Here is a 14,650-nt window from a genome sequence, read left to right on the forward strand (position 1 = left end):
AGACATGGGCCACAGTGGTGGACAGCCTTGGTAGGCCTTGGCCTGGGATGTGGGTAAAGGGCTGTTTGCACTGCCAAGGGAGAAAGAGGAAGAGAATTTGGGGCAGAGAGGTGGGCAAAGGGGCCCACCCTTGGGCAGGTGAGGGAGGTGCTGGCTGAATCCAGTTTGTGCAGGGTTGAGCCTGAGCAGCGGAGCAGAACAGTGAGGGGGTGCGGGGCTCTGTGAGCAGAGGGCAAAGCGGAGTCAGAGCGGGGGCTGGGAGGACAGCAGCCTGCCAGGCTCTGGGGAGGCCAAGGACGCTCTGTCTGGGGAACCCCAGAGTGTGCAGAGGCTGGCCTTCCCTGGTCGAGTGACCACCAGCGTGACGTTCCCAATTGCGCGCAGATTCCTATGGAAGGCTGCAGGAGTCCTCTTTCACTGCGGGTGAGACTGCCCCAGCGCTAGGAAAATATTAATAGACCCCCAGGGACTGAGAACAAGGATTGAAAAATAAAACCACTTCCTACTCTCTTTTCTCAGCTGCCACTCCAAGAAGTTGTGAGCCTGATGCAGCTCTGCCTTCACAGAGCCCACGCCCTGCCCCTCATCCCTGGACTGAGTTCTTTCCCACCTTCCCGGTTGTTGGTTGCTGGGCAGGGGGCACTGTGGGGGGCTGGGGTAGGACCCCAGAGGCCAGGTGGCCAAGTAGCAGGCATTCCTGTGAGCCAAGGATGCCAGCAGGTAATATTGCTCTGAAGGTTCTGTGGCCTCTTAGACACTGAGGCTCTTACCAACTCCTGGGTTCTGAGAGCCGCTTAGACCCACCAGGCTCAGTGGACAAGCCTGGGGGTGAGTGGGGCAGTGTTTTCATTTTGCAGCTTGCCAGGCCTAGGTGCCGAATCCCAGCTTCTCTTTTCATTAGCCTGTGCCCTTGGTAGAATGCCTCTCTCCCCTTGGTAAAATGGGGATAATAACCCTCCCCCACAGCTTTCTGCCTCAGGCCTTTGTGGCTGAACCTGGATTACCTGTTCTCTGTGACCCTATTCCCATCCCCTTTCCAATCCCCTTCCCCTCCTCTGAGATTCTGGAGCACTTCGAGTTTGTGCTATGTAATTCATCCACTCTCCTGGGCTTTTTCTGCTGGTTAACCTCAGTGTGGTCATCAAAAAGAGTTGCAGGGGCCCTGTTTGGTTAGGCAGCCATCTAGCAAGCCTACATTGTACTCCCGTGTGGACTTGGGGCTAGGGCAGGGTCCGGGGATCTCCAGCACATGTGAGGCCCGTCACACCCAACGCTCTCCCCTGCGTAGCCCTGCAGCCTTGGGCACTTGTTTCTTCATCATGCAGTGCTTATTAAGCAGCCACTGTGTGGCAGGCACTGTGTGTGGTATAGGGATACGAAGATGAAGGTCCCTTGTTTCCAGGGAGCCAACAGTAACCCCTTCCCCTGCCACTCTTACCCCCCACACCCATCACCCCTGCCATGCACACATACACACTCCACATTCCAGTCACATCATGTTGCTTGCAGTACTGAGTGCCTCCTTGGCTTTTCATGCCTCCATGCGTTATATTTTTGTCGCTTCTGTTCTTTACCTGGGACACGCTTGTCCGTACTGTTTTTTGTTTTTTTTTTGTTTTTTTTTTTGAGACGGAGTCTTGCTCTGTTGCCCAGGCTAGAGTACGGTGGCGTGATCTCGGCCCACTGCAACCTCCGCCTCCCCAGTTCAAGCGATTCTCCTGCCTCCCCGATTCAAGCGATTCTCCTCCCTCAGCCTCTTGAGTAGCTGGGATTACAGGCGCCTGCCACCACGCCTGGCTAATTTTTGTATTTTTATTAGAGACAGGGTTTCATCATCTTGGCCAGGCTGGTCTTGAACACCTGACCTCATGATTCACCCACCTTGGCCTTCCAAAGTGCTGGGATTACAGGCATGAGCCACCATGCCTGGCTGTCCTTACTGTTTACCTGGCTAATATCTACTTGGCCTTTAAGACCCCATTCTGTGTCACTTCTACCAGGAAGCCTTCCGCAGCACCCCCAGGCTGGGTGAGATGCCTCCCACTCCTATGCTCCTGCATTACTTACCCAATGTACCATAATCCTCTGCCTGCCTCCCCCACAAAATACACACTTTGAGCCCCACAGGCTGGGACTGGGCTCAGGCTCATTTATTTTGGTATCTCTAGTTCCCAGGACCAAGCACACAGGAGGTGCTCTGGGAGCATTGACTGGATGTGTGTGATCCCATGGAGCCTGAGCATGTGTGTGTGTCTTGAGAGGAGGGTGGCCAACACTGGCTCCTCACCCAGTTTACTCCTCCTCATTTTTCTCTGGGCTCAGGTAAAACCGGGGCCTTTCTCATGTCATGTGACCTGTTAGAGGATATACCCCCCCAAACCACAGGGTACCCAGAGGGTGGCTAGGTTTTGTGATGGAGAGCTCTTCTGGATTTAGAAACCAGAGGGAGAAACTTTGTTTCATGCTGAACTTGCTGGCAGTTTGATATCTTCCACATTCTCTTTGGTGAACAAGCAACTCCTGAATACTGGAGAAATGCAAAAGAAGGCATCTGAGGAGCCGTCTTGAGGAGCTTACCTTCCATCCACCATTCATTCAGCAAGCCTTTGAGAGCTTGCTTTCCTGGGACATTGCTGTAGTGATTCAGTGGCCGGCTGAGACATGCCTGCTGCCCTCCAAGGCAAAGTTGGGGAGCTGAGCCCCACACACATGTCAGCCTGCTAGCCTTCCGAGGAGGGAGAGGTAGGAGGCTGAGCTGTGTTGAACTGTCACCTGTGGAACCTGACAGTTGGCAGGGCGCTCAAGAAACTCAAGAAAGGCTTTGGAGAAGCGGGAGGAGGGACTTGGGATGGACTTCAAAGAAGGATGTTGATGATGGTAACAACTTGATTTTTGTTGAACAGTCACTATGTGCCAGATACTGGGCCAAGCAAATAAATGCAGCTTTTCACAGCCACCATGAGGCAGATGCTGCCACTGTCCCTACTTTTACAGAAAAGAAAACCAAAGTACAGAAAGTAACTTGCCTAGGGTTGCAGGCTGTCTGCATAGCTCAAGCTTCTTGGCAAGGAGTTCCAGTTGAGGGGCCAGTCGTGAGCTGGGCAGGGAACAGCTCGAGTGTAGGACCACAGGGAAATGGGCTGAGGCTGGGGCACGGCCCCATATAGGGGATAGGGTCCCAAACAGAGGTGCTAGAAAATAAGGGTTTCACAGCAGCTTGGTGCCCCCAGCTTCCTCGCTGGTCCTCAGGGCGGAGGGCTACCTGCTGGTACCAGATCTATGCCCTGATCAGCAAGCTGTCCCAGCCTGGATCTGGGGTGCTGGGGTGGGAAGCGTCTATTTTTGATAACTAGTATTTGCCCTGGTTGCCCCTCAAGCTCTGACCTGCCCAGCTGTTTCACCCACATGGGCAGCGGTCTGACCTTGGGGGTGTCTCCTACTCTGACACCACCTCTTTCCACCTCACTCCTGACCTCTTTCCAGCACTCCTGGATCAGCTGCCTCTGCCCTGGCCTGACTGCACACACATACTCACCAGCCCCTAGCCAGCAGAGGATGCCTAGCACTACAGGCTGGCAGTGGCTTTGGAACCACACTGTGTGGTTTCAGATCCCTACACTGCCTCTTTCTAGTTTGGTGACCTTCAAAAAGTTATTTTACTACTCCGTGTCTCAGTTTCTTCAACTGTAAAATGGGGATAATTGGAATCTGTACCTCCTAGGGTTGTTGTGAGAATTAAAATCTTCCAACAGCATCTGACACATTGTTTACCTTAAATGTTCCTATTGCTTTTAACATGATCACTATTATAATTGTCATGGCAGGTGGTTTCTGCACACCTACTCTGAGACTCAGTGCTGGGTCGCAGATGGCTCCGCCCTGATCCTGTTTGGGAGGTGCCCAAATACTGGTGGGAAACACCCAGGTATTGACAGTTGCCATGTGAGGAAGCATGTGGTACTTAGGGGTCACGAGTAAGCCCAACAACAGTGTCCCTCCCTGACTTACTTCAACCTTGGCCTTTGCTTGGATCTCTGGACTTCTGTCTGATCATTTCTGCTCTGCTGACAGCAGTCCAGGTGTGATCCTGGCAGAGGAGTTGAGATTAGAAGAAAAGCAGGGATTGGTAGATTAACAGAAGACTTGGGTAGTAGAGATCTCCAGACATCACCAGGCAGGCTACCCCTAAAGGTCCTGAGCCCTTCCTATGGAAAAGGGTGGCCACTAAGTGGGATATTTTGGAGGGAACCAGAAAGGTAGTAGGTTAGATCTGGGGCAGCAAACAGATTTTCTCTCTGGAGCAGTCACTGTGTTCTGCTGCCAAGAGTACTGTGTTGACAAGGAAGGGGACCATGATCCATCAGTGTTGTCTGCCGTGGCTCTGGGAATGGGGAGGAGCAGCACCCATACCACCTACTTGCCATTGAGACTTGATGTTTACGGCATGAAACCACATACATGGTTGGGTGGGTGGTTAGGGCTTAATAATGGAGTGAGCTGAAAAGCACTGGTGGCTTTCTAGAGGAGTTGAGAGGCCCAGTGACAGTGCCACACTTGGCTTAGCAAACATATGAAACAAGGGGCTGGAGCAAAGTCTCAGGGAGCGGAGAGTGAAGACTTAAGGGATGCCAAGTGGCCTAGACCCCTCTGGGGTCACATGCCATTAACACACAGCCTGCAGGTCAGCGCTCTGGTGAAGCTGCCCATTTCTGGGAATTGTGCAGAAGGGAAGGGCAGCTCCTGGAATGCAGAGCCATTTCCTCCACATGGGTTGGGTCACTCTCCCCAGCGTGTCCTCATACCCCTGGGTTGGGCACACCCAGACATCATAGAGATGAGATTAGCTTCCCAGGTCTAATTCAGCTCAATGTGAATGAAAGTCCATTCACTTTCCTAAGAGCTCCATTAATTATGAATGTGTCCTCCCCTCTAGCCTGATTTACCTAAAATACTTGCAATTCAATTGGTGGGGTTAGGGGGACTCTTTAAAATAATTAGTATAGAAATACAGAAGCAAAAAGCAGTAAAACCAAACCTTCAATAAAGTTGGCAGCATCTTTGAGAGAGCCTCTGGATTGGCCCTGGGCCAGCCTCTGAGAATCTGTAGTCCTAAGGTCAGGGCCAAGGGAGGCAGCAACAATGATGAAGAATGCCCTGTAGGATAGTGAATCATGAAGACACTACCCTAAGAAAAGCCATGTGATGCAGCAAAATGATTTGGCAAAAGAATTGGAGGCAGTGTGGCATGACAGTTCTAACATGACCCTCGGCATCTAACCAGTCCATAGCGGTTGTCCACTAAGGGTGGGCGTTGTTGCTGCTATGCAGCTCCTTCTGGGCACCATTTTTCCTGGCCAGTACATAGGATGCTGCTTTGGAAGTGATGCTGGGTGGGGTGGGGTGCATGGAGAGGCTAGGGGACCTATGGACCCCTTGGCAACATCTGTAGCTGAAGCCATTCATTTAACATGTGCTGCTCACTTAGAACAATGGGTGCAGTGGTTTTAGGCTATTGTTTTGGGAAACAAGCTCTGTAGAAGCCCTAGAACCTGGAAGCCTGAGGAGAAGAGGCAAATTTCGTGAGGGATAAGAACCACCGAGCCGTGCCATTTTGCAATTTTGTGGGGCCTGTTGGGGCCTGCTGCTGTCCTCCTGAAACCCTATGCAGTGCGGATGCCCTTCCCTAGGGCTGTGGATGGGGCAAGGAAATGGTTTAAATCACTGAAGTCTACCAGATTGAAGGGAAAGCAGGGGCCCAACTACTTTGTTGATGCAAATATGCCCTTTCTGAGGGACCCTCCAAGTTTTTCTCACTGGGGCCTTACACCTTCCTGGGGCCTTGTTCTCCTGTTTTATAGATGGGGAAACGGGGCACCAGGAAGTTAAGAAACTTGCCCCAGGTCACACAGGGAGTCTGTATTGGAGGCCACAGTGGAACTCCGGCTGCCTGGCTGTGGAGTTGAGGCTGTCCCTGACCTCCCAGGCTGTCCCACTGAGAACCGTTGGGCTTTTACAAAAGACTATTCCCGGGAGGTCTTAGACACACCCATGCTAACTTTGAAGACTACTGAGTGAAAAGGTTATATTGGGGTGATCAGTCCACCCAGCCACCCACTTCCTAGGGGTATGAGCCAGCCCCTTTCAGAAGGATGGGTGTGACCCCCTGCTTCTTAGCACAAGGGAGGCCTGTGTGGGTAGAAGTCCACACTGGGGAAGTGATGAGGGCAGTGTGAGTAGAGACTGAGCTTCCCATGTGTTGGGCTCTGCCTGGCCCCGTGAGAGGCAAAGGAATGAGAGGATGTGGCTCTTGTCCGCGTGGAGCTTACAATCTGTTTGACAAGGTAAATCTGGCATTCAGGGAAACAACTTCAAACCATGCAAGAAGGTTCTACCTATGGGGAAAGAAAGGGAGCAAGAGGCAGACAACAGCCAAAATAGCTTATTTTTCCATTTACAGATGCCTGAGGTTTTTGTACACATGTTATTAAAATTATTGAGGAAGCAATATTGCCTTTTAGGCAGAAGTTTCCAGTATGAACAACGGTTTGGGTTGCCATGCAGCCTGTGGCCTGGGCGGGGCCCTGGGAGCAGTGGTTGCCATGGGAACCAGTTCAGCCGCCCCCACGGCCAAGTGGCTGCTGTTCCCAAAGTTGGTTTCTGCGTGGATGGGGCTGCCTGGAACCTCAGAGCCATTTCCCTTGGAAACAATGCTCTAAGTGATGGGTGATGTTCCCACACAGGCCTATTTTGTCTGGCTGTTAACAGCACAGATCGTGGTGAGGCTTCTCATGCTGAGAGGAGGCTGGGAACGAGAGAGAGTGTGTGTGTGTGTGTGAGTGTGCATGTGTGAGTCTGTATATGTGTGTGCTCCCTCTTCTTGGGAGCAAAGTAAACAAGGTGAGAAAGTGAGCATTTGGGCATCTTCTCAGAGCTCAGCATGTCTCACACATTTTATTTCATGCTTGGAGCAATCCTGCAAAGTATGAGTCTCCAACTAACCCACTTTACTAATAAGATACTGAGGCCATAGAAGGTAGTTTGCCCAAGGTCACTCAACTGGTCAGTAGGAGAGTATTCAGCACAGAAAATAGTGGGGAAACTTTAAGGAGAACCCCAAGTCTACCTTATACCACCTTCCCACCTCAAAGGGTCACATCCATCATCCTCAAAAGTGAAGACCTAACAGGCTAGGATGATCTCCGAGGTGCTTTTTAGTTGAGAAGGCTGAAAAGGAAAGGGGTGTTGTGAATGTAAGCAGTTTGCTTCTTACCCACCAACCAGCCAACCAACCAACTTTTCATTCTGTGGTGACTTTCGTCGTAGCCTGTGAGTGGTTTAAAAAAAATCTTTCCCTCTACCGCATGAGACCAGCTTGTTTTGTAGGAGTGTGGTTCATATCTCTTGGCGTCTTGACCTCCCCATCTGCAAAGACATCATTTGATCAGGGGTTTTGGCGGGGCTGGAGAAACATGCCTATCAGGATGAGATAGCACCTTTAGGAATTGGGGCGTTCTCTGGACTCATTCTCCAGCGTTGGAAACCCCTTCTTTGTTTCTAGCTCACACTTGATTCCAGAGAGTCCTGTCTGTGCCATTAGTGTCATCTCTTAGAAGGAGAGAGACAGTCCCAAGCCCTGGCTGAGAGAGTTGTCCCTTAGCTCTCTCCATGAGGAAGCCAGCTCTATGGTGTGTAGGTTGTCTGACCACTGTTCAGAAATGCGTGTTGAACCTCTAGTTCATTCAGTCAGTGTCTGCCCTGTGCCAGTGCTGTGCCAGGCTCTGGGAGTACAGAGAAGAACAAGATGCCGTTCCTGTCCTTTTGTGCACAGTAAACACATAGAAAATTCTAGGCATCATTGTGGCGTCTGCGGCAGGGACTTCAGGGCTCAAAGCACAGGTGGAGGCAGTGCCTGGTGCTGACCCGTGAGGAGGTATGTGCTCTCCTGGGGGTCTTAGGTGTGCACAGAGGCTGCAGCATGACCACAGGACACATTGGGAGACCACAAACCTGGTTGGGGGTGACAGTGAAGTATAAGGGGCTGCGGCACGGGTGTGGCTGGAGAGGTCAGCAGTGGCAGCCAGCGATAGGCATTGAATGTCCTGTGAGGGGGCCTGGACTTTCCTCCTCAGCACTGTGGGACACTGAAAGGGTTTTCACAAGGGACCCAGTCTGATGTTTGTGTGAAATGATAGTCTAGCCCTGTTCCATTGCGTCCAAATTAGAAGGAAACCCCAAGTGGGAAGGGAACCCCGGCTTGGCTCCCTGTGGTCTCTGAGGGTTCAACCTCTGAGAGCAGGGTGCTGTCAAAAGGAGGGGGCCCCCACTGGCCATTTCCTGCCAGCTGCCTTGGCAAGCAGAGGGCATTTTTTAAGGTCCCCAGGTGATTTGGCTGTGGGTGGTCTGAGTGCCGACTCAAAGGTTCATTCATGTACTACAGCATATTTACTAGTGTATTTCTTATCTTGTTTTCTTTTGAGAAGAAAATAAAGACAAGCGGTTTTCCTTTTCAATACCTTCCCACCCACTTAGTATTTTTTAGTTATGTCACTGCCAGCAGAGAATGGAAGCTTTAAAAACAGCCAAACACCGACTGGGCACGGTGGCTCATGCCTGTAATCCCAGTGCTTTGGGAGGCCAAGGCAGGCAGATCACAAGGTCAGGAGAGCAAAACCATCCTGGCCAACATGGTGAAACCTGTCTCTATTGAAAATACAAAAAAATTAGCCGGGCGTGGTGGTGGGCGCCTGTAATCCCAGCTACTCGGGAGGCTGAGGCAGGAGAATCTCTTGAACTTGGGAGGCGGAGGCTGCAGTGAGCTGAGACCACGCTATTGCACTCCCGTCTGGGTGACAGTGAGACTCTGTCTCAAAAAAAAACAAAAACAAAAACAAAAAGCCAAACACCAGCAAACACCTTTCACCCACAGCCCAGCGTCATTGCCCAGGACAGGGCAGCAGTTGCTGAGGGGCAGTGAGGAGTGAACCCCACGCTCTGCAGCTCTGAGAGGCAAAGGAGAGAGGCCACTGGGCCATCCCTCCCTCCCCATTTCTGTCACCCTGCAACTCCCCTCCGCCCTCTCTCCTTGGCCTGCCTTCACTGTCATGGATTTGGCCATGGAAGAGCTCAGTTAAGTGAAGCCTCAGCCCGTCCCATGTTGTAGGGAGGTGCTGGAACCAGGTCCCAGGGCCACAGCCGGAACCTGGTCCTATACTGCCCCAAAGGAGCTGAAATCCCCACTCGAATGAGAGGAAATCAAACATTTTCAGGTGGCTTAAACATTTTATTTTCCTGGGAGCATTTTAATAGTGTTAAACTTTTCCAGTACACAAATATAATGCATGCTTGTTGTAGAAAATTAAAACATTAAGAAAATGAAAATGCCCTGAAATCTGCCTTAGAGGCAACCATTTGCTAAAGCTCTTAATGCCTGGATCCACACCTGGCTGTGTAGATTCATAGGTGGGCCTCTTCGTGGAAGGTGGATCGGGTGTACTTACTAGCTGTTTTGCAGCCTGTTTTTTTTTCATACATAACAACACACTTTTTCTAGGTTAGTGAATATCTTCCTTTTAAATGACTGCATAGTACTCCATTATATGGATAAACTAACTTTTTCCCCCAACATTAAGTTATTTCTATTTTTCCCCATTCTTAACATGTTTCTTCACTTCTCTGATTATCTCCTTAGAATAAATTCTCACATGGGGTAGAGCTGCAGGAGAGGGTATGAGTATATTTATTTACACAAGTGTATTTTCAGTATAGCCTAGGCAGATTTGCACTTTCTCTGCAGTGTAGCAAAGCTTGTACTTCTCCGACACTTTGGGGAAGTCCTAAATGTCAACATCAGGCTTCAGTAACTACAAAGGGTTCTGCAATGACTCTCGCCTGTAGCCCCATGCAAATCAGTGTGGCCACATAACCCACATTTGTGTCCAGCCCCCCTTCTGTCAAAATCTAGAACTGAAGACTATTTTAGAGCTGAAACTAATTATAAAAGTAATCTAATCCAGCCCTTTAAACTCATAGATAGGGAAACTATGGCTCAGAGAGGTCAGTGGCCTTCCCAAGTAGCGGCGGAGCACACAGGGCACCCAGTTCTTTGTCCTCCCGGCCACGCTGCCACCCTCCTCTCTATGAGACCATTGGTTTCCTGGTCACACGTACACCATGCTTTTCCCCTCCCAATTTGCACAGGGATTCTTTCTTTTCTTCTACACAGCAGTAGGATTAAGCGTTCCCTCCCTCGATTTTTGTGCTACCCAGGAATGCCCTACCAGGAGGTGGTATTGCTTCTTCCTGGCAGGTCCACAGTTAGTTAGCAGTTTAGGTTCCTGGCTACAACCCCCAAATTGTTCTTTAGGGGATCCCCCTAGCTGCACCTGTGTTTAACATTTGGTGCTGTCAGCCTCCTTCTGGAAACTCTTGGCTTCCATCATGACCACAGATCCTGGTTTCCCTCTTTTTCTTCTGAGTGCCTCCAGGAGGCTCCCTCCTGCCTCTTCTCCTTGTCACTTTGCGACACTATTTACAAAGGTCACTCTGCACTTCTGTTAAGGCCCGATTATTCTTTAGAATCCTGGTCCTACTTCCAGCTGCCTCCTGGTCACCTTAGCTCAGGGTTTCTCAACCTCAGCACTATTGACATTTTAAGATGGATAATTCTTCACCGGGGGGGACTGCCCTGTGCATTGTACAATCCCTGGTCTGTGCTGAACAGATGCCAGTGGTACCCACTCCATTTTGACAACAAAAAAAATATCTCTAGACATTGCAGGTATCCCTGGGGAGCAAAATTCCCCTGACTGAGAACCACTGCCTTAGCTGGCCTCAGCAGCATCAAAACAAAACTTCGACCTGCTCCTACCCCCTCCTCCCCAAATAAAATGATTCCAGCGTGACTTTGTGTATAATACAGGGCAAGAAGCGGAGAGAAAGGAGCCACGATCACAGAATTCTGAAACTTGAGGTGTGCTAAGCTATCATGGCCCCTTTTCTGAGCTTAGACACAGCTTCAAATCCTTCTCAGCATAGCAGCCCAGTTAATAAGAGGGGATGTGAAAGGTGAACCTCCATGCCAGCCCTGCTCAGACCACTGCCCTCATGTTAACCTGTACAAGTAGAGTTTAGTGGCCAAAAAGCTTATTTGACATGGCTTTTGGCTGTACTTGCTAAACAAGACCAGTGGTACTGTGTCCTCAACATCAGGCCTGGCACATAATTGGTGTTGAATAAATGATGGTTGAATAAATCACTTTAACGGCGACTGTCTCTGGGTAGTGAGACCAGGGGTAATGCTTTTATTTAATTTTGCATTTCTTCATTTTCAAACCTCTTTATAATTGAGAGTATTACTTTATAAAGGAGGAAAACATATGAATACTTTCCCCTAAGTTAAAAAAGCCCTCCGTCTCATTTCACATGTCTTGCTTCCGCAGGTCTGACCTACGAGAAACATGGCAACCAGCGCCGTCCCCAGTGACAACCTCCCCACATACAAGCTGGTGGTGGTGGGGGATGGGGGTGTGGGCAAAAGTGCCCTCACCATCCAGTTTTTCCAGAAGATCTTTGTGCCTGATTATGACCCCACCATTGAAGACTCCTACCTGAAACATACAGAGATTGACAATCAATGGGCCATCTTGGACGGTGAGACCTGGGTGGCAGCCCTGCATTGGGTGGGATAGTAGATGGGGAGGATCAGGGAAATTTGACAGGTTTCAGTGGGGTAAGATGGTTTCCTTAATGTTGCTGTTATGGGATGGTTGGTATAAAGCTGTGTGTCGTTTTCAGGGTGAATTCTGAACAGGGAAGGCCTGCGTAGAGGGCTTGCAAGATTTCGTGGAAACCAAAATGTGCATTCAACAAAGAGGGGAGGCTAGAATCATGCCAACTCAGTGATGTCATGTGTGTTTTTTCTTGCTGACCAGAATCTCTGATTAACAGTTATCGATGTCTTTAGCTAATAAAAAAGGGAAAAGCAAGTTGTTTCTTAATGAACATAGTTTACTTGGTACTTGTCCTTTGAGGGGAATCTCTTGCATCTGACATTGTGTTTCTAGCTGAGTGTGAATTAATCTGGATTACTAGTTCTAAGTGTGGCAGCCAGGCCAGCAGTAGCCGCAGCATCAGGAAACTAATTAGAAATGCACATTCTCAGGCCCATACTGATTTGGAAATTCTGAGGGTGGGCCCAACAACCTGTGTTTTAACACACCCTCTAGGAGATGCTTAAAATCAGGGAGTATTAAATCTTCAACTTTGTTATTTTTCAAAGTTGTTTTGACTAGTCTAAGTCCTAAGGTATTTCTATGTGAGTTTTAGAGTCAGTTAAATTCTAAAATTCTAGATTTTGATTGGGATTATGTTGAATCTGTAGATCTGTTTGAGGATAATTGATGTTTTAACAATGTTGAGGCTTCCAACCCATGAACACAGTATCTCTTTCCATTTATTTATTTATTTATTTATTTAGGTCGTCTTTAATTTCTCTTGTCAATTTTATTTGTAGGTTTTTTTTTGTTTGTTTGTTTGTTTTTTCAGGGACAGAGTCTCGCTCTGTCACCAGGTTGGTGGAGTGCAGTGGTGCGGTCTCAGCTCACCGCAACCTCCGCCTCTTGGGTTCAAGCAATTCTCTTGCCTCAGCCTCCCAAGTAGCTGGGATTACAGGCACGCGCCACCACACTGAGCTAAATTTTTTTTGTATTTTTAGTAGAGACGGGGTTTCACCATGTTGGCCAGGATGGTCTCGATCTCCTGACCTCGTGATCCGCCTGCCTCAGCCTCAGCCTCTCAAAGTGCTGGGATTACAGGCATGAACCACCACGCCTGGCTTATTTGTAGTTTTGAGTGCATAGGTCTTTTACATGTTTTGTCAGATTTATGCCTGCATCTGTATCGATGCTATTGTAAATTATTATTTTTGATTTTTTATTTCAATTTTCAATTGTTTGTTGCTAGTATATATAAAAACAATAGGTTTCTGTATATTAATCTTGTAACCTACAACTTTGCTAAACTCACTTACTAGTTCTAGTATCTTTTTTGTAGATTCTGCTGGATTTTTCTGAATAGACCATAGTGACTGCAAGTAAAGACAGTTTTACTTCTTCTTTTCCAATCTGGATGGCTCTTATTTCTTTTTCTTGCCTTATCTCATTGATTAAAATCTCTGGCATCCTGTTGAAAAGAAGTAACAAGAACAGACATCCTTGTCTTGTTCTTGATCTTAAGGGGTAGTGTTTGGTCTTTAGCATTAAGTATGATGTTAATTGCAGGCCTTTTATGGATGGCCTTTATCAGGTCATGGAAGTTCCTTTCTATTCCTAGTTTGCTGAGAGTTTTTATCAGGAATGGATGTTGGATTTTGTCCAGTGCTTTTTCTTTGTCTGCTGTGATAACCATATGGTTTTCCTTTTTTAGTTTGTTAATGTGGTAAATTACATTGATTGTTTTGTTTTGTTTTTGTGACAGAGTCTTGCACTGTCACCCAGGCTGGAGCACAGTGGCATGATCTTAGCTCACTGCAACCACAAACTCCTGGGCTCAAGAGATCTTCTTGCCTCAGCTTCACCAGTAGCTAGGACTGTAGGCACACACCACTGTGCCCGGCTAATATTTTATTTTTTTGTGAAGATTGGGGGGAATCTCTCATCGTCGCCCAGGCTGGTCTTGAACTCTTGGCTTCAAGCAGTCCTTCCATTTCAGCCTCCCAAAGTGCTGGGATTACAGGTGTGAGCCACTATCCCTGGTCCTTGATTTTTTTAATATTAAACCAAAATTGCATCCCTGGAATAAACCCCACTTGGTCATGATGTATTATCCTTTAATATTGTTGGCTTTGATTTGCTAAACTTTTGTTTAGATATAAATTCTTATATCTGTGTTCTTGTGAAATATTGGTCTATAGTTTTCTTGTAATGTCTGTGTCTAATTTTGGTATCAGAGTAATGTTGGCCTCATAGAATGAGTTTTATTCAATTTTCTGGAAGAGTTTGAGTTAAATTGGTATTTCTTCCCTAACTGTTTAGTAGAATTCACAAACAAGGCCATCTGGCCCTGGAGTTTTCTTTGTGGGTAGATGTTTTTGTTTTTGTTTTGAGACAGGGTCTCGCTCTGTTACCCAGGCTGGAGTGCAGTGGCGTATCAAGGCTCACCACAGCCTAGACCTTCTGGGCTGAAGCAGTCCTCCCACATATTTTGTCTGTCTTTTGGTTGTTTCAGCTGAGAAGGTAAATCTGGTCCCTGTCACTCCATCTTGGCCAGAAGCAGAACCAAATCATGACTTCAAAAAAATACAATTTTGTGGCCGGGCGCTGTGACTTACAAGGCCTGTAAATCCCAACACTTTGGGAGGCTGAGGTGGGCAGATTGTTTGAGCTCAGGAGTTTGAGACTTGCCTGGGCAACATGGTGAAACCCCATCTCAACTAAAAATATAAAAATTAGCCTCAGATGGCTGAGGCGGGAGAATCACTTGAGCTCAGGAGGCAAAGGTTGCAGTGAGCCGAGACTGTGCCACCTCACTCCAGCCTGGGCAACAGAGTGAGAGTCCCTCTCAAAAAAACAAAACAAAACAAAAAACTTGGTAAATATATTTTAAAAGCACTGAATTATATACTTTTAAAGTATTAATATTATGGCATGTAGAT

The 14,650-nt window shown here is 48.3% G+C and overlaps 1 protein-coding gene across 5 annotated transcripts in view; it reads left to right on the forward strand.

The window, feature by feature from the left end:
• Nucleotides 1-14,650, forward strand: part of MRAS (muscle RAS oncogene homolog) — a 58,378-nt gene that overhangs the window by 13,865 nt on the left and 29,863 nt on the right. For all 5 annotated transcript variants that reach the window (XM_054482333.2, XM_054482334.2, XM_054482331.2 and 2 more), the window contains one exon: nt 11,439-11,649. In XM_054482333.2, coding sequence (XP_054338308.1) covers nt 11,457-11,649 — 193 coding nt within the window. In that variant the 5' untranslated portion in view covers nt 11,439-11,456. The remainder of the gene's footprint in view (nt 1-11,438; nt 11,650-14,650) is intronic.

Source organism: Pongo pygmaeus, chromosome 2 (assembly GCF_028885625.2).
Source record: "Pongo pygmaeus isolate AG05252 chromosome 2, NHGRI_mPonPyg2-v2.0_pri, whole genome shotgun sequence".
Lineage (NCBI taxonomy): Eukaryota > Metazoa > Chordata > Mammalia > Primates > Hominidae > Pongo > Pongo pygmaeus.